Here is a 19,960-nt window from a genome sequence, read left to right as displayed (position 1 = left end):
GTGCACTCGTCGCTGTTGAGAGTTTCGAGCCAAAGGACATGTTCGCGTTAAATGCTGTAAATCGCGAAAAAGAGCGATTCTTGAATAACGATACTCGAGACACGTGGTACGGAGATAGTGCGTGTTCGCGCTATATAACATTTCGTCGTGATTGGTTCTCAAATTTCAAAGAGTGCTCGGGATCCATCATTCTCGGTGACGATGGCGCGTGCGCGGTGAATGGTTCCGGTACAGTGCCAATCAAAAGTTTGGTTAATGGACAATGGCTAAACTTTAATATCGAAAACGTGGCGTATGTCCCGAATTTTCGAAAGAATTTATTTTCTCTCGGGCTGTGCACGGAAAAAGGCTTAAAAGTGGTGCTTACAAAAGAATCCATTCAAATTGTACGTGATGGTAAAGCCATTATAGAGGGTGTCAAGCAGAGCAACCAATTGCACAGACTGTACATCGAACCAGCGAGCAAAGTCCAAGACGAAGTACACGCGACGACGACGGAGAAAAAACAGCCTGCGACTTTGGCACGACCGCTTGGGTCATATAAACAAGCGAGCAGTACAGAATTCGGTCAAGTTGACTAACGGCATGAAAATAGATGATACAAAAGATTTCTTTTGTGCGCCATGTCAAATCGGAAAATCACATCGACTCACATTTCCGAAAAACAAAACACGAACGAGACGGGAGCCAGGTGAATTTATCCATAGCGATGTATGCGGCCCCATGTCAGTGAGTTCCCTGGGAGGAGCGAGATTATACGTGTCCTTCAAGGATGATGCGTCCGGGTATCGACACGTTTATTTCATTAAGCATAAGTCAGATGTGCTAGATCGCTTTCGTGAGTACGAACAGTTGGTGAAAAATAAATTTAATAAACCAATCAAAACCCTCAGGGTCGATAACGGACGCGAATATATAAACAATCCAATGAGGCTGTTCCTGGCAGAAAGAGGTATCCAACTGGAAACTACGGCACCATACACACCGGAGCAGAATGGGCGATCAGAACGCGACAATCGGACAATTGTCGAATCAGCTTTAACGATGCTCGAGGCCAAGGGTTTACCACGATTTCTATGGGCAGAAGCCGTCAACACGGCAATCTACGTCATTAACAGGACGGCGACATCTCAAGTTGAGAGAGCAACACCATATGAGATCTGGCACGGCAAAAGGCCCGATCTTTCGCACATCAGAGTGTTTGGATCAGAAGCCTACTCGCATGTACCGAAAATACAGCGAACAAAACTGGATCCAAAAGCCAAGAAAGCAATTTTGGTGGCTATCAAGGAGAGTCGCGAAATTATCGACTCTATGATTCCTCGTCGAAGAAACTCTACGTCAGCAGAGACGTCACGTTCGACGAGACATCGACGTGTGATAGCAAGAAAAGAGACGCAGTCGACATCGAGTTCGAGATACCGGCGAAAGCGGTTCCTGTTCCGGCAGAAGAAGATGACATCGCTCCAGCAGAAGAAGACGACGTCGTTCCAGTGGGAGTGACTGGTGAGCAAGTGCAAGGGCATGACAGATTGCCCCGATTGAGAGATCGTCAATTAGTGCATCCTCCCGAGAGATTCGAAGCGCATTTTGTCGAATTTCATGAGCCAACTACATACAACGAAGCCGTTAACGGTAAAGATGCAACGGAATGGCAGCGCGCTATCCAAGATGAGCTCGACGCTCATGAGAAAAATGGAACTTGGTCCGTTGTTCCACTTCCCAAGGAGAAGAAGACCATCGATTCTCGTTGGATCTTCAAGGTCAAAAGGTCACCGTCCGGTGACATTCAACGTTACAAGACACGCCTCTGTGCCAGAGGTTTTTCGCAGCAAGCAGGAGTCGACTACAAGGAGACGTTTTCCCTGTCGTAAGGTACGACAGTCTGCGCGTCCTGCTGGCTGTTGCGACGGAGATGGATCTGGAGGTCGGTCAATTCGACATCAAAACGGCTTTCCTCTATGGGGAGCTGTCCGAAGAAATCTACATGAAAGTGCCAAGTGGGTTGAACGTGAAGGGTAAAAATGTTGCGTGTAAACTAGTGAAAGCGTTGTACGGGTTGAAGCAGGCGTCGCGCTGTTGGAACTTGAAGTTTAAGTCATTTTTGAAACAATTTAATTTTGAGGCTTGCGATGCGGATAAATGCATCTATAAAGGTATAATTAACGGTTTAATTGTATTCCTCGCATTGTATGTGGACGATGGTCTAATTTTAGCGAAAACTATAGATGCAATTAACGTTGTCATAGATGCACTCCGCAAGTCATTCGACATAACGGTCGAGAAATCGAACATTTTCGTGGGCTTAGAATTTGAGCGTGATCGTAAAATTAAAACAATGTCGATTCATCAACATAGATATATTGATAAAATTATTGCACGATTCAATATGATCGAATCGCGACCCTTGAGCGTACCAGCGGATCCGAATGTAAGTTTAACGTCTGCTGAGAAAAATAATGATTTTGACTTGAAAGTGCCTTATCAGGAGGCAGTCGGAAGTTTAAACTTTTTGGCAATTGTAAGTCGTCCTGACATATCATACGCGGTAAATGTAGTCAGTCGTCACTTGTGTAATTATTCTCGAGATCACTGGGAAGCGGTAAAACGTATAATTCGCTATCTGAAAGAAACGAGAGATTTATCACTAATTTATCGGAGCGAGGGAGTGAATTCATTCCAGTTGCGTACTCAGATGCGGACTATGCGGGCGACGTCGACACGCGACGATCTACTTCCGGTTATATATTTTTATTGAACGGTGGACCAGTGATCTGGGGATCACAACGACAAAGTATTGTTTCATTAAGTACAACCGAGGCAGAGTATGTATCGGCATGCACTGCAACAAAGGAAGCAGTTTGGTTGAAACAACTGCTCAAAGACATGGAATACCGATGTGAAGGTCCGATTGTCTTAAACGTGGATAATCAGAGCGCAATACGCCTCATTAAGAATCCCGAATTTCATAAAAGGACAAAACACATCGGTGTTCGGTATCATTTCATACGGGAAAAATACGATAACGGCGAGATAGATGTGAAGTACGTAAATACCGATATGCAGCTCGCAGATCTATTTACAAAAGCATTAAGGAAAGATAGATTCAGAATGTTGAGAGAGTGTATTGGTATGTTTTGAGTGTGAAGAATGTACTGTGTGAGTGGGAGTGTTGAATATGTATTTCTGTGCACACCGTACATTGGCATTCTTTCTGTATTATAACGACATCTAACGTCTACCGGTGCCCGCGATATACTTCCCCTTTTTTTGGGCACGTTCGCGCATCGTGTACATGTATTATCGAGACCTGTCCGTCTCTCGATCCCTCACTCTTTCGAATGATCGCGGACACGATACTTGTGTTGTGTACTCACGTTCCGTGCGCGCCGGATAGACTCACTTACTTCAATAAATTCGTGTTGTATTATCAATATCTCGCGATCTCGATAATTTCCTATACCGAACCTTTCGATCCTACAGACGGGAATCTCAACATCTTTAAAGTCCGCGTTAAAATCATGCCAGTTTAACCAGTCGTCGCGGTTGTTACTGCACCAGAGGAGCACGTCTCCTCTCAGGAACTCGGGTAACCCGCAGAGCCAGTGGTCATCGGAGAATTCGTACGCGGCGCGAAGTTCGTCGATGCTTTGGAGGAATGTCCAGGGATCTTTCTCCTCGAAATGTAACCTCCATTTCCGCATTTGTTTCATGATCTAAGTAATGGGGGGAGCGGTGTTAATCGGGCGGTCGGTCAGAATTATGGTCACGGGTGACGTCGGTATCACGGTGGGTATGGTAAGGGTCGGCGGTTAACGCGGCTGCTTAGAATATCTCGGGATTAGCATCGATAAATCTACTTAATCAGCGGCGGAGGTCGTCGAGACTGTCTTCTGTGTCGAGGCCGAGCGTTTGGAGTTCGGTGATTAAATCGGTTTTATTGAGCCGGTAGTAGTATTCTTTCATTTTTCCCGTGTCTTTCATCGCGCCGACTGTCACCTCGCACAAATCCGCGATCCCGCGCCGACCGTCGACGTATCACCGCGCCGTATCCTGCGATCCCGTAAGCCCGCCAATCATCGCTCACGTATCCCGCGCCACTACGCGTTCACACGTCCGGCTATAAGCCGCATTGTACATAGCGTTCCGTTTCAAAATCCGCGTATTATCTCAGACCTCTGTATATCGTTTCGTCTCGACATCCGCGTATTATCTATGTCTGTATATCAATCCCGTCTCGACATCCGCGAATTATCCATATCTGTATATCAATTCCGTCTCGAAATCCGCGTATTATATCTAATGTATCACACCGTAATTCTCGTATTATTAATAAACCATATTGTTAACTTTTTCTAAAACCGAGTCTTGTGCCTTCTTCTGCGCCTATTCCGAACCTTGACCAGCCGCGAGCTAGATCCGCACTTTGGAAAATAGGTTGTTTTATCTGAGTGCCATAAAACAATCTAGCTTCCGAAGCGCGGATCTAGCTCGCGGTGGTCAGGGTTTGGAGTAAGTTTTAAAAAAAGTTAACAATGACGGTTTATTAGAATGCTCGAAATACGGCATGATACATTATACAGGGTGTCCGAAAAATCGCCTACTCCACTTCGGGAGGTGATTCGGGACCTAAAAACAAGCAAAAAAGTTCATACAAACATAGGTCCGGAAATAAGCCGTTTCCGAGTTATAGCCACTTTTATGTTCAAAAATCGTAATTTAGAATCCGCTTGGCATCCTTCTTTCTTAATTATTTCTTAAATTAAAAATTTTTATTTTTAAATATTTTTAATTTTTTTAATTTTAATTTTTTTATTTTTTTTAATTTTTTAATATTTGTAACGATTACATTATTTTAAAAGAAATCAGTTGTTTTCACGCCTATTCAAAATCAGTAAGTAAATCACGGTTTTTTAATAAGTTTCAAATTATTATTTAACAACACCTTACTTTTAGGTTGTATTTAATCTTTTCGTATTCATCAATGGATCGTTTAAGTTTTAATGAATTAGCTGATATGCATCTTATGTATGGTCTTGCTCAAAGTAATGCTGCCGAGGCAAGAAGATTATACCAGTCTTTTCCAAATCGAGATGTACCGGGAATAGCGTCTTTTCGAAATGTAAACAGAAACTTGAGAGAATTTGGTAATTGTAATTAAAAAAAATTGAAAAGAAAAATTTACGATTTTTGAACATAAAAGTGGCTATAACTCGGATACGGCTCATTTCCGGACCTATGTTTGTATGAACTTTTTTGCTTGTTTTTGGGTCCCGAATCACCTCCCGAAGTGGAGTAGGCGATTTTTCGGACACCCTGTATATTTACAGATTGTGACGTGACAATGTCGCGTCCACCGCCCAGACGATAGCTCAGCCGAGGGGAAGGTCGAGGGTGGCGCCTCGACTTGAGTAGGGGAAGGCTATTTGCGCTGATTATAAGTTAGATTTCGTAGGTACGACAGGTGGTGCCGGAGCGTGCGATTGACGACGGAGATGTAACGACTTATGTCGCAACGAGGAAAGGATGGACGCTTGGGGGACGCTGGGCGGAGTGGTTGGCCGACGGGCGGGCCACTAGGGCCCACCGCTGCGGAAGCGCATGAAATGTCTCGCACAGCACATCCCTGGGCCCGCCGCAGCAGAACGAGGGGTGCGACACCGCTACGGCAGAGCGGGTGTACGATCCAGATGCCTCCCAAGACAGTACCAAGGGCACCGAGCAGCATAGCTACGGCCTGGCCAGCCGGGTGAATACTGAGATGGGCCCGCACATCGTGACAGCGGATTGAAAATGCCGCGGGCAGGCAGCGGATCGAGCGGTGCCGCGAACAGGGCGGCACGCGCGACAAATCGGCAGGGCGGAAAACTGCGAGCTTGGGGCGCATGCGCGGGGGCCCAGCGTGGTCCCGTCGGACTGGCCACTCGTCACTGTCGAACCAGCCGCAGCCGAGGAACCACCCCCGGAAAAATTCCCCGACGCCGCCGAGCAGCAGCGAGCAGCAAATTTGTAAGATCTCCACTCCGGTACTACCGCGGTAATTAGGGCTCGATCTCGGCCAAGACCCGATCTTGATAATTGCACATATCGATTCGATTACCGCTTATATCGATTAGGATATCTTCTGTATGTGGCTACCGGCTCCCGTTATTGCCGGTGCCGGTTAGATTACCTTGACATTTTGCTAGAACGTGTAGTCGTGGGGCGGCCGAGATAGAGCCCGGAAAGTATTAGAAAGCCCTCCTCGGAAGCTCTAATGCGGCCGACAGTCAATTCGCGTCTATTGTATAGTATTGCGTGTTTGTATCGTGTACGTTGCGTGTCGTGGAATATCGTGTACGTTGCGTATCGTGGAATATCGTGTATGTTGTTGCGAATGTGTCGGGATAGGTGTTAATGCGTGTCGCGAGGGGAAGCGTATCGCGGACCATGCACGTCGTAAGATATTTGGGCACCCGTGGAGAACCTCGCGGATACTTTGTGTCGTCGTTCGTGCGGGCAAGTATCGTCGCGCTTGCTCGACAAGGAGTTTCGTGGACGTACGGTGGGTAATCGTCCGGTAGTGCGGCGCCTACGTGCCCATCGGACAGAATTGTCGCGGAACCGAGGGAGGGGATTCGCGCAATCAGGTCTTGGGGTGCGGAGCCCAAAATTTGTGTAATTGTGTGTTGCGTAGTCGTCCTTTGGTGGTGTCCTTTGCGGCGACGGGACAGTATTGTTGCGGAGCCGAGGGTGGGTTGGCGCAATCAAGCCCGAGGGTGCGGGGCACGGGTTTTGCGGGATCACTCGCGAGACGTCGCGTGTGTTTCACACGAGGCTGCGTATGAGACGTCACGCGTAGCTGGGGAGTTAATGGACCGGGAATGCGGGTAACAGGTAACAGGCGTCCGTATGACCGCGTCTTGCAACTGGAGTTAGTGTAATCGCGTTTTGTGCGTCGTGCGTTGTATGGAGATGTTGTGTCGGATTCATTGAGAGTCTCGCGGACGTTCGAGTCGTCATCGCGGATATTTTGTATCGCTTATTGGGGATATTGAGTCTCGCGGACGTTAGAGTCGTTATTACGGCTATATTGTGTCGCGCGTTCGACGGGAGATCTCGCGGACACTTGAATCGAGATATTACGTTGTATCTGTCTTGAGATTCGCGGTGAGACGGCGTTATGTTGGATCCGCGGAGACAAGATCTATGTTACATGAAATATATTCTTATTATTTTATTATTTATTGTGTGTTGATTGCGCTACGCTCTCTCCCCACCTTCCTCGATAAAAGACGTAACCGACACCCTGAATTAGCGTTCACGTGAGATGTACATGCGTGTGGGCCGGGAATGGAGTTGTTGAGACGTGGTGCGCGTAATCGCATCTGGCGCCTATTTAGAGTGTTTCGTCCAGAAAATAATATTGCGGATATCGTGGAGCTACCGTCTTCTGGCAGGTAATTTGCGGCAGCGCCGCTTCGGCTAGCGAGACCGAAGGAAATCGGGTCGCAAGATATAATACGCGGATCTTGAGACGGAATGTTATACAGATAAATATATTTGATAAGCGGTCTTCGAGAGGAAATAATGTACAAAGATATCACACACGGATTTCAAGACGGAACGCTATATACAATGCGGCGTACAGCCGAACGTGTAAACGCGTAATGGTGCAGGATACGTGAGCGATGATTGGCGGGCTCGCGGGCTTCCCTGGCGAAAATAAGAAGATTTATAAAGCGTTGACAATCGTTCGATGAGGGTTTTTTTAAGAGTTTATTCGCTTTAAAACCTTGTAAAAACGCTTACAGAACGCCGTTAGGTTTTGAACGCTTTTAAAACGTTTATCAAACGCTATATATAACGTTTTGTGTAAGTTCTGCAATGCTGAGACGCTTTTCAGAGCATATTTAGTAAACGTAGATTCACTTTCAGAGAGTTTGCTGTCAGACTCTTCGAACGTTTAGCAAATGCTTTTCTCAATGTTGTAAGACAAGCGTTTTCTTTCCGTTCAGCAAACACTTTTTCAATACGGCGAATTGTAGGGCGTTTACGCAAACGGCTTGGAAACGCCTAAGAAACGCTTTTCCCGACGCTGTAACACGAGCGTTTTCCCTGCATTCAGCAAACACTCTTCCAACCACGCCGCTAGGTGGCATATTTTTCTTGCATTTAAAATACATCCAGTCACGTATATAAGCAGACCCCCTGCAAGGTGAAAAGCAGATTTGGCTTCGAAATCTTATTATCATCGATAAAAATTATCTTTCAGTAATAAGAATACATTTTCTTTATTGAATTATATATAATTGATGAGAGTAATTTATCTTTGTTTAACGCTCTATTATTTTAACATTTAATGCTCTTTACGCCGTTTCTTCTACGACAAGAGTGAACGCCCGTTAAACGCTCAATAGAAGCTGCACGCAGTTTCCAATAATGAAAGCAAACGATTATTAAACGCTTAACAGAGGATCTATAAATGTTTTAAAAAACTCTCAGTAAACGTCATATGTCATGTAAATGCTGTGCAAACTCTTAAAAAACGCTATATACAGACGTCTTTCAAACGCTGCAGCGTTGCAATTCCCGCTCTACGAAATCTTTACTGACCGTTTCTAAACTCTTAACGAACTCCCGTAAACACTCAAACAAACGTTCATGAAACTTCTCATTTTCGCCAGGATTGCAGAATATAGCGCGGTGATATGTCGACGGTCGGCGCGGAGTCGTCCGAGGCGGTATCGCGATACGACGACGGTCGGCGCAGACCTCGGGCGTTCGAATCGTCGGGTTCGGAGTTCCCGGACGGCGGGATAACGTATTATCGAGCTCCAAGAAGCTGCACCAGACGGCCGAGACTCTCGGCGAATCTAGAGAGCAATTCCCTTACAAAAAAGTATTACTGACTAAATACTTAAAATCTCAGTGATTTAATACTGTCAATATTTATTTGGGAAATACTGGGAAAATACTGGTAGTGATAAATATTATAGGTAGTGATTAATACTACATAGAACTACTGGTGCTTAGTATTGAATTACTCACCGATATTTCGATTTCCGATATTTACCCGGTGTTCGGGCGTCGCTTTACGACGGTCGCCCTGAATCTGGATTCCGCTCAGAGTTGAGCGAGAAGCGTGGATAACGCGAGTCGTAAATTCGCGGGAGGAATGAGGATTAAAGCACTCGTAACACAGATTGCACAAAGAAATATATAGTCTTTATTTCAAGAACGAAAAAGACTCGAGGGGGAACAACGGATCGTGCGCCGTGGATTCGGAAATCTTCTGAGTCGTTCGTACTTTTCTGCCAGATATCGCGAACGGAAATCTTGTCTCAGCTTCTCGCATCGAAGCCTCTCGCGTAGCGGAGATCTTGTACGCGTCGAACGGAAATCTTGAGCGCGCGGCAGACGAACGATCGCGGGCGGAGCACGACCGGAAGTTTTCGGACCCCTCGCTAAGTAGCACACTTAAATTATAAGTAACGTTGATTCGCACTTTAAGACGAACGAGCGAGTAGCGATTCAAGCAGCGATTTTTGAGGAAGAGAGCCGTGCTGTCTTTAGACGAGGATTGATACACGACGACTTTTGGCTTTTAGTTCTAGCTCACGACTTGAGGCTAGGAATCCTCAGCAACGACTGACTGTCCGGCGAGCGAATTCGCCGTTTACTCAAGAGGGTTGTTTTTCAGGAACGAACGCGCGATGAGAGCTGAATCGCTATTCGTCCGTATGGTCACATCACGCGTCAAAACAGCCTTGAAGGATTTCCTAGAGGAGGCGGCCATCATGAAAGAGATGAAACACAGGAATTTGGTACAATTATTGGGAGTCTGTACGCGCGAACCGCCGTTCTACATCATCACGGAATTCATGAGCAAGGGTAATCTCCTGGATTACTTGCGGAACGAGAGTAAGCATCAGATCAACGCTGTGGTTCTGATGCACATGGCTACACAGATCGCGAGCGGCATGAGTTATTTAGAGAGCAGAAATTTCATTCATCGCGACCTGGCGGCCAGAAATTGTCTGGTCGGCGAGAATCATCTCGTCAAGGTCGCGGATTTCGGTCTAGCCCGTCTTATGAGAGACGACACATACACAGCTCATGCTGGCGCGAAAGAGCATCGGCAAGCCCCCTGCAAAAAATGCCCGTTTTCGGTACCTTGATTTTTGAAACTTTTTTTATGCCAAATGGTTACTTATGATGACCCAATAATCCCTGCAAAATTTTAAGAGGAGCATACGCCCCGTTTAAGAAATATAGGGGGGTCAAAGTTGATCATTTCCAATCAAAAAATATAGCAAATCCTTCAGAAAAATTCGAATTTTTCTAAATTCATCGGATTCACTTGAAACTCGTTACTCGGGGGTTTTTGGGGTCGCTGATTACGAAATTGAAGTCAGTTTAGAGAAATTCAAAATGGCGGATCCAATATGGCGGACTGATTTTTTTTCAAAATCATCGGATTTACTTGAAACTCGTTACTCGGGGGTTTTTGGGGTCGCTGATCACGAATCTAACGGTGAACTAATTTAACCAACACTAAATCTTCTTTGTCACTACATTAAATCTACATAGAACCTATTTTGTCCTACAATAGACTATAATCAGCGACCCCCCAAAATTTGCCTTCGTTGGTTGGATATTACAACTTGCCTTTGCTGGCTGGATTATGCATTACATCTTGCCTCGTTGGTTGGATTATTACAACTTGCCTTTGCTGGCTGGATTGTCGATTAATCTTGCCTTTGCTGGCTGGATTATGCATTACATCTTGCCTTCGTGGTTGGATTAGAACTTGCCCCGGAGTAACGAGTTTCAAGTGAATCCGATGAATTTAAGAAAAATCAGTCCGCCATATTGGATCCGCCATTTTGAATTTTTAAAATCTGACTTCAGATTCGTAATCAGCGACCCCAAAAACCCCCGAGTAACGAGTTTCAAGTGAATCCGATGAATTTAAGAAAAATCAGTCTGCCATATTGGATCCGCCATTTTGAATTTTTAAAATCTGACTTCAGATTCGCAATCAGCGACCCCCAAAACCCCCGAGTAACGAGTTTCAAGTGAATCCGATGAATTTAAGAAAAATCAGTCCGCCATATTGGATCCGCCATTTTGAATTTTTAAAATCTGACTTCAGATTCGTAATCAGCAGCCAAAAATCTTAAAAGAACCATTTCGGCTGAATTTTTTGGACATTATTATTGGAGTATAAATGTGAAGCTGCTATATTTTTTGATTGGAAATGGTCAACTTTGACCCCCTATATTTTTTAAACGGGGCGTATGCTCCTCTTAAAATTTTGCAGGGATTATTGGGTCATCATAAGTAACCATTTGGCATAAAAAAAGTTTCAAAAATCGAGGTACCGAAAACGGGCATTTTTTGCCGATGCTCTTTCCCATAAAATGGACTGCACCGGAGGGTCTAGCATACAATAAATTCTCCACAAAGTCTGTGCTCCGACACAGAAGGGAGCACTCTCGTAACGCGTGATCGCGATCGATGGGCTTCGAGGGCGCGGGGATCGCGGGGAACGTATATTTCGCGCAAGTTCGACCGAGCTCGAACAACATAAACATCGGTATTTCTCGATGTTAAATATAATAATGTTTTCGAGCCGATGTTTCGCGTAGAAAAGTTCGACGGATCTCGAACACCCGGCATAAAAAAAAATTATTTTTTTTCGAAATTTTATTACTATTTTATAACTAAATTTGTTTCTTAAGATGCAGTCTATAATTATAAATATTTTCTCGTATTTGAAAAACACACTTACCTTGGTGGGATCGAACCTGGGACCTCTGGATCGTAAGCCAACTGCCTTACGTGGTAGACTACTTCTTAATTTGATGTAAGTGTTATATATAGTCTACATGTGTCATAACCAGCGCAAATATATAATTTTTCAAAAATTATCTTAAGAAACAAATTCAGTTTAAAAAGAGTAATAAAATTTTGAATTGGACATTAAAATGATATCCTCAGTACTATTTCAAAACTTGTACACTTTTATCACGACGAATTAGTACAAACCTTCATATAAAATGTATTTGTGCCTTACTTTTATCTCTTTTCCTTAATATTACCCATTATAATGTTTCTATACAAATTGTAGTACTGGTCAGTGATTAATTTCACATGGAATATTCAGTTCAGTACTTGAGTATTAATATTAAAATACTGGCCAGTGATTTATTACACATGGAATCCTTGGTTCAGTACTTCAGTACTAACATTGAAATACTCATCAGTAATTCAACACAAGTATTTATTACACAAGTATTTTTCACCTAGTATTAAATGCTTTCTCATCAGAAATTTAATACTAAGTATTCAATACTCGTCCTGTATTAAATACTACTTTCATAAATTACTGACCAGTAATAAAATACTATGCAATACTTGGATCACAGTGATTCAAGTACTAATAAATACTTAATTTTAGTATTATTAATACACAAAATAAGTATTTATTACTAACCAGCTAGTAATACTTTTTTGTAAGGGTTCTCTAGACTGAATCGCGGCGCTAATAAGAAACTGGTCAGGATCGAGTCGGCCGTCGAGATACGTCACTCGACTGAGCCAGAGAGGGTCTCTTTACCTCAGGCGTCTTCGATTTAGGATTTCGGAGTCCGGAAGCAGCGGATGATTGGTCGGGTCGGATTGCTGGTTCACGGCGGAATCTAATTGTTGGAAGGCAATGACAGATTATAGAAGTTTTTAGTTAGTTTTTGAAACGCGCCCGTTTGTCATGCGTATCTTTTCAAGAGTCTTTCGCTATTACCGTTTCCGTTTTCTTCTTTACCACGCGCGCCGCGCGCAACGAGAGAGCGCTTGTTTCATTACGTATTTTTTCGTTCTGGCGAATTAACCGTTTTTGTACGAGAGGAATAAAATATACTATTGTAGTTCGTCAATTAGCTTGCGTGACTTACTCTGTACACCCCAATATATTACAACACTAATCTTCGTCAAAAAGACGCGGGTATATATATCCCTTGACGCTGTCATATTGCGTTAAATAGTTAAAAGTTAAATGAAGTTAAAAAGTTAAAAACTTTTGGTAATTATTCAGTTTAGGGGCCTCACCTCAAATCTCGATGTAAATATGCTCAATCAACGCGTTTTTATACGAAACGAAAGAATCTGGCAGAAAAAAGTGTCGCTCTGCCCCGCGACGCGAGATATTAAACGTTAAAGTTGACAGGAATCAGGTTATGATTCCTGTCATACCGACGAGCTGTAGCGACTACTGGCGACTACGAACATGTCCTGTGGCCACATGCGCATGCTCAGTGGCCGCACGCGCATGCAAAACTGCGCTAGTTTTAAATATGTATTTAAAAGAAACTATATAAAACAAATGAAGCGCAACAATAGCATTACTGTTAGATGCGAAATTGCACACCACGTTGCCACGCAATTATGTTAAGCTTAATAGAGTTCGGGCATCTGACACATTGTCATGATAAGCTAATAGATTTTTTAATCCAGCATGGTGTTCTAACATCTACAATTAAATGTAGTGAATGTGGTAGTGACATTGATATTGATAAAGAAACTTTAATGTACCGATGTAGAAAACGATACTACGTAAAAAATGAGCACAAGAAACGTGTCTCGAAACAGTGCAATTTTAAGAAAAGTGGCAAAGCTGGTACTTGGTTCGGAAAAAGTCATCTTGACGTGGCAACAATATGTAAAATTGTTGCCTGCTTTCTAATGATAAAACATCCACGTCAAGATGACACGCAAGATGAAACTGGCGTTTCGTCGGCCACGATTGTTGACTGGTTCAATTTTTGCCGAGAGGTAATTATATTTTAACTATTTTCATAAATACACGCATGCACGTACGCACGCACGCCGCACGCACGCGCACACACACACATACACACATGTAAAATGTATAAAACAAAATATTAATAATATTATTTCTTCTTACAGGTCTGTGTGTTCTGGGCTGAAAAACATAGTGAGAAACTTGGTGGCCCAGGATGCATAGTAGAAATCGATGAAGTAAAAATTGGAAAAAGAAAATACAATCGTGGTCGGCTCGTAAAAGGTCAATGGATTTTCGGAGGATATGAGCGAGGCACAAAGAAGATTTTTATCGTGCCAGTACAGGATCGAACTGAAGAGACACTTCTGGCGTGTATCAAAGAGTGGATATTGCCAGGCACCACCATCATGTCAGATTGTTGGAAGTCCTATAATTGTTTAAACAATAAAGGCTTCCAACATCTGACAGTAAATCACTCATATAATTTCGTCGATCCTGAAACTGGTGAGAACTTTTTGCCATAGTTAACTATATTATTACTGTTTATTTGTATATTGTTCTGATACATTTTTTAAATCTACAGGCGCGCATACGCAGCATATAGAGCGTGTTTGGAGAGAAGTTCGCGGAAATATCCCAAGGTATGGAACCAGGGAGGATCATGTCCTTGGATATTTGAGCGAATATCTCTTCAAACGCGTCTATAGCCGCTTGGAGCGCATAGAAATCTTCTTTGATGTCATCGCAGAATTATATCCTCCGACATCCACTTTTGAGGACCAGCCAGAAGCATCTGATGACGAACCAAGTACCAGCACTGCTTAGAGATACGTTTTTTGTGCTCATTTTTTACGTAATACCGTTTTCTACATCGGTACATTAATGTTTGTTTATCAGTATCAATGTCATTATCACATTCACTATATTTAATTGTAAATGTTAGAACACTATGCTGGATTAATAAATATAATAGCTTATCCTGACAATATGTTGCATACCTAAATTCTATTATACCTAACATTATTCGGTTTACAACTTGCATATACTTTAAGTTGTAAAGCGAGGTCCACGCTGCCTACCGGCGGGGCGGGTGCGGGGGAGGCAGCGTGGACCTCGCTATTAGTTTAATTATGCGTGGGAAACACACACACACACACACACACACGGGGGGGGTGCGAGGGGGGGCCTTCGGCCCCCCCTCTCTCCCGCACCCACCCCGTCGGTAGGCAGCGTGGACCTCGCTTTACAACATAAAGTACATGCTAAGTTGTAAAACGAAATTATAGAGTACATGCATGGGGGAGGGTGCAGGGGAGAAAAGCCTTTCTGTTCACGTGCGCTCACGCATGTAAGCCCCCTTGCACCCCTCCATGCATATGCTTTATAATTTCGCTTTACAACTTAGCATGTACTTTATGTTGTAAAGCGAGGTCCACGCTGCCTACCGACGGGGTGGGTGCGGGGGAGGGGGGGGGGCAAATGCCCCCCTCGCACCCCCCCGTGTGTGTGTGTGTGTGTGTGTGCTTCCCACGCATAATTAAACTAATCACAACTTCTATAAAGCAGGGCATACACACGTGTGTGTGTGCCCTGCTTTAACGAAAATCACAACTTCTATAAAGCAGGGCATACACACGTGTGTATGTGCCCTGCTTTAACGAAAATCATTAAACAGTTACATCGTGCAGAATAACCAAGCATCTCGATTCAAGCATTTAGGTCTCACGCTGGGAGTTTCATTAGTTTAATTATGCGTGGGAAGCACACACACACACACACACACACACACACACACGGGGGGGGGGTGCAAGGGGGGGCCTTTGGCTCCCCCTCCCCCGCACCCACCCCGTCGGTAGGCAGCGTGGACTCGGGGTGCTTTACAACATAAAGTACATGCTAAGTTGTAAAGCGAAATTATAAAGCACATGCATGGAGGGGTGCAAGGGGGCTTACATGCGTGAGCGCACGTGAACAGAAAGGCTTTTCTTCCCTGCACCCTCCCCCATGCATGTACTTTATAATTTCGTTTTACAACTTAGCATGTACTTTATGTTGTAAAGCGAGGTCCACGCTGCCTACCGACGGGGTGGGTGCGGGGGAGGGGGGGCCGAAGGCCCCCCCCTCGCATTCCCCCCGTGTGTGTGTGTGTGTGTGTATGTGCTTCCCACGCATAATTAAACTAATGAAACTCCCAGCGTGAGACCTAACTGCTTGAATCGAGATGCTTGGTTATTCTGCACGATTGATTCATTTAAAATTGGCGCAGTTTTACATGCGCGTGCGACCACTGAGCATGCGCATGTGGCCGCAGGGCACGTTCAGTGTTGCTACATGTCGTCGGTATGACAGATTCCTGTCAACTTTAACGTTTAATATCTCGCGTCGCGGGGCAGAGCGAGACTTTTTTCTGCCAGATTCTTTCGTTTCGTACAAAAACGCGTCGATTGAGCATATTTACATCGAGATTTGAGGTGAGGCCCCTAAACTGAATAATTACCAAACTTTTAACTTAACTTAGTTAATTAAAAATGTATTTATTTTTAACTTAAACTAGTTGTTTGAGATCGTGATAACCGCATCACGAAAACCACGTTCAGTTGCGTGTCAGCGCAAGCACGTCTTCAATAAAATATGCGCCTAAAATTTTGCCTTAAATTCGCAGTCGTGATAATATTCAGTATAGCACGGATCTTTCGTTATTCGCATTCTGGAAAATTCTCTAACATTGTCATCAATAACAAAGTCAAGCTTTGTTCGACGGTCCGAACGACTCATTCGTTTACACAAAGGAAAGATGCTACAAACACAGCGACCATAAACAAGTAACGTTCCCTTCGGGTCGTCACGTGAAAACGATGACGTCCGCACGATGACGTAGGGCTCCGATGGCCAATCACCTTCCCGAAATTAGTGGCAACCAGCCTGGAGGGAGGTTCGCCTCGGAGGTAATAAAAAGACCACCACTGCGCCGCGGAATCGATTTCGCTCGCAGATCACCCGCTTAGTATCTTATACGACCGCACACCGTCGTGCTAAACTCTGTGCGCGCTCAAGGCACTCCGCCTGAAAAGAACCTTTGTTCTTTTCGCCAGCCTCCTGGCGACGCCACCTCCTGGATCGTCTGGAGAGGGGGAGAACGGAGCGGCGTGCTTCGTCTCTCCGTGGCGACCCCCGTCGTCATGACGGGGGACCCACACATGGTGGTCGTTACCTTGCATGTTGTAAGGGTGGCTGGCAGTGACGTCGCGGTCATGGCGGATGAACTCGCCATGTTGGGGGCCCCCATCGGACTGCCACTGGTGTTAGGTGGCGAGCTGGAGGCCCCTCTGAGGGGCGGTGTCCCTCGTTGCAGAGGTGACGTCCTCGCCACCCCCCGCCCCTCTCTGCGACTCCCCGACCTCTGGTGGACTGATCAGGGCTGCTCGCCTTGTGCTCTTCTCGACCGGCACGTTGGACGCCCGAGATCTCGTTCTTGTGATGGGCCCGGCTGTGATTGGCCCGGGCTCCATGGGCGTCTTTTTCCTACGCTGGATGTCCCCCCCGCCGCCGAAACTAGATGGTGGAGTAGTAATGGCGGCCGGTGATGTCCGGGGGGACATGCGTGCCGGCCTGGAGGCACTGATCTTCTCAGGAGGCGCGCTTGCCGACCTCCGACCTCCGACTCCTGGTGTCCGTCGTCGAGGACCTCGCCGTCGTGGTGGTGGGTGGCGGGGTCCCGGAGGTCGGCCTTCTTCTCGTTGTTACCCCAGAAGACGCCTTCGGGAACATTGCCCGAATTCTGGGAAATACTTGCGCGCCTCGCTTGCTATTGGCGGGCCACTGCCATTGGTCGAGCCACCCGACCGTTGCGGACGCGCCTTTAGGTTGGCGGCATCTGCTGCACGTGGCGTGGCGCTCCCGATAGTCCCGATGCCGCGGCTGGTAGCATGGGCTGCGGCCGTCCTGCAGCGTGTGTACTGGGCCGCAGCAACTGTCACCGGCGACTGTGGAATATGAGAGCGATCGCAGCTTGAACTTCTTGGATCTGTCTCTGCACGTTATTGAGAATACTTTATACATAGATTGATATCAAAAGAAAATGTCCTCTGGTAGATACCTTTCTTACTACTCGGGTCACCCGGATTGTCACAAGATAGGTACAATATTCAGCTTAGTGGACATAGCTATCCTACTGTCTCACCCCATGTACCACACAAAAAATTTGGAAATAATCATCAACATTTTACTGAACAATGGGTACCCCTCGAATTAATCTTCAGGAAAGTCAATCTGAAATTAAAATATCTGCTTAACAGTAAACTTAGACACATAAGTGAAATTAAATCATTAAGTCAACGTAGCGACGACACGGTGCAGAGTAAAAAATTCATAGGGTGCGTTCCGAGTTGCGCATGAAACGCATAGACTGCATTACTGTTGCGCAGCGCTTCAAAATCGTTCCGTTTTGTCAATGCGCATGAAGCGCTTTAGTTATTCGGAACGGTTGCCTGCGCGCTCTGCGCGCTAATGTGAATTAAGAATATGGACGCCGTGCAAAACGTCAACAAAGCAATTCCAGTAATTGTAATTTCTTCGATAATACTTTTGAACAAAAACGATGAAAGTGATAATTCCGAATCAAGCGACAGTGAAAATGAAAATAAAGTTGAAGACATATCTCTAAGTGATATGCAGACGTTGTTTTCTATGCTAATAGCAAGTAAATCACGTGGAGAAAAAATTGTAGTTGAAAAAATTACGGATTACGTCGATCGCGTGATTCCTAATTACACGAATATTATATTTAAAGAACATTTTAGGTATTAAACATAAATGTCTTTAAGTTATAAAGTTGTAATATTTTCCATTTGGTTTTATTAAATTTATTTCACTTATATCATAACCTAATATTCTAGGCTGTATCCGGCTACATTTGAAATGGTTTTATCACTGATTGGACCAGCACTAAATGCCACAGGTACCATATTTGGTAAAAAACTAATTTCAGCAGAGAAACAACTATATATTGCTCTTTAGTTTATGGCTACTCCCGATTCGTACAGGTATGTAAAACCCATCTGTGCTCTATACTGGTGTAATCACCACATATTTATAGCATTTTTCACTCAGTAGCACCTCCGAGATAATGTCTAAAAGACAATCTTAATGATATCTTTACGATATCTTTTAGACATGTATGCTGTCTGGGACTGAGTGCCATATTGCATTCAACTGACACCATGTCTTGTAGCTAGTGCCGAATTTGTGTACCAAAATAAAAACACATTGCTGTTATGTAGTGCGCACCAATGCGGCCAGTGAAAAATGCTATTAAATTGTTTTGCGACTAGCTTCTCATTGCTTACTTTTCTGGATTGTTACAGATCCGTTTGTGTCAAATTTGGAGTTGGTAAAGCAACTGCTTTTAGGGCTGTGAGACGTGTTACCTACGCACTTCATTGCATCGCACCACGATTTATACAGTGGCCCAAAGAAGTTGTTGTTGCATCAGATATCATGGGACATTTCAAAAGGACTTGCGGCTTTCCAAATGACATTGATGCCATAGATGGAACACACATTAAAATCCGAGCTCCGCTAGTTGATTCAGCTTCTTATATAAACCGAAAAGGTTTTCCATCCTTAAATCTCCAAATAGTATGTGATTCACGTGGCCTCTTTACGCACTGTTATGGAGGACAAGTAGGATCAATTCACGATGCTCGAGTTTTTAGAAACTCGCCAGTAGCACGTTTTCTAGAGATGCCTGACATATACTTCCCTAATGACTCCCATATTATCGGAGACGCTGCATATGCAATTCATCCGCACCTGTTGGTCCCATTTCGAGACAATGGTCTTTTGTCGAACCGACCAAAAAATTTTAATTATTGTCTATCGTCAACAAGAATGGCAGTTGAACGTGCGATTGGACAATTAAAAATACGTTTTAGAATACTATTAGATTGTCTACCACTGACGGGTGTTAAAAAAATTCCAGAGTTTATCATAGCATGTTGCGTATTACATAATATTTGCATATTACAAAATGAGGAATTACAGGCACCTGTTCGCGACAATAACACTGACATGGGAAATGCTAAAAAAACAAGAATAATGTGCATTGCAAATGAGGCTCGTTAATTGATCGATAATAAATATTTGGATGTAATACAAAGGATTTTATATTGTTTT

The 19,960-nt window shown here is 44.5% G+C and overlaps 3 protein-coding genes across 5 annotated transcripts; all 3 read left to right on the top strand.

Annotated features, from left to right (window-relative positions):
• Positions 1-9,722: 9,722 nt before the first annotated feature.
• On the top strand, positions 9,723-10,160 carry LOC139823980 (tyrosine-protein kinase ABL1-like). The gene has a single exon (XM_071796455.1). It carries the CDS (start codon positions 9,723-9,725, stop codon positions 10,158-10,160), a length of 438 nt encoding a protein of 145 aa, XP_071652556.1.
• A 3,488-nt stretch (positions 10,161-13,648) lies between these two features.
• On the top strand, positions 13,649-14,879 carry LOC139823974 (uncharacterized). The gene is made up of 3 exons (XM_071796441.1): positions 13,649-13,815; positions 13,951-14,290; positions 14,370-14,879. The coding sequence occupies exons 1-3, from the start codon at positions 13,726-13,728 to the stop codon at positions 14,609-14,611; spliced, it is 672 nt and encodes a 223-aa protein (XP_071652542.1). The 5' UTR covers positions 13,649-13,725; the 3' UTR covers positions 14,612-14,879.
• Positions 14,880-17,743: 2,864 nt separating this feature from the next.
• Positions 17,744-19,954, top strand: LOC139823977 (putative nuclease HARBI1). 3 transcript variants are annotated; one of them, XM_071796447.1, is made up of 3 exons: positions 17,744-17,922; positions 18,682-18,828; positions 19,150-19,954. In XM_071796447.1, the coding sequence occupies exons 2-3, from the start codon at positions 18,806-18,808 to the stop codon at positions 19,907-19,909; spliced, it is 783 nt and encodes a 260-aa protein (XP_071652548.1). In that variant the 5' UTR covers positions 17,744-17,922; positions 18,682-18,805; the 3' UTR covers positions 19,910-19,954. The 3 variants fall into 3 exon arrangements, with proteins under 3 accessions (XP_071652548.1, XP_071652547.1, XP_071652546.1); XM_071796446.1 differs by lacking the exon at positions 17,744-17,922 and adding an exon at positions 18,200-18,343; XM_071796445.1 differs by lacking the exon at positions 17,744-17,922 and adding an exon at positions 18,350-18,585.
• The last annotated feature ends 6 nt before the right edge of the window (positions 19,955-19,960 follow it).

This window comes from Temnothorax longispinosus, unplaced genomic scaffold (genome assembly GCF_030848805.1).
Source record: "Temnothorax longispinosus isolate EJ_2023e unplaced genomic scaffold, Tlon_JGU_v1 HiC_scaffold_23, whole genome shotgun sequence".
NCBI lineage: Eukaryota > Metazoa > Arthropoda > Insecta > Hymenoptera > Formicidae > Temnothorax > Temnothorax longispinosus.
Note: the sequence above shows the minus strand (reverse complement) of the source record. Positions and strands in the feature narration are given on the sequence as shown.

Excerpts from the sequence above, each read along its gene's own strand:
- LOC139823980 (XM_071796455.1), top strand. The coding sequence starts at position 9,723 with ATGGTCACATCACGCGTCAAAACAGCCTTGAAGGATTTCCTAGAGGAG.
- LOC139823974 (XM_071796441.1), top strand. The coding sequence starts at position 13,726 with ATGATAAAACATCCACGTCAAGATGACACGCAAGATGAAACTGGCGTT. Across the intron at positions 13,816-13,950 it reads GGTTCAATTTTTGCCGAGAG|GTCTGTGTGTTCTGGGCTGA; the intron begins GTAATTATATTT and ends TTCTTCTTACAG. Across the intron at positions 14,291-14,369 it reads TTTCGTCGATCCTGAAACTG|GCGCGCATACGCAGCATATA; the intron begins GTGAGAACTTTT and ends TTAAATCTACAG.
- LOC139823977 (XM_071796447.1), top strand. The coding sequence starts at position 18,806 with ATGGCTACTCCCGATTCGTACAG. Across the intron at positions 18,829-19,149 it reads GCTACTCCCGATTCGTACAG|ATCCGTTTGTGTCAAATTTG; the intron begins GTATGTAAAACC and ends GGATTGTTACAG.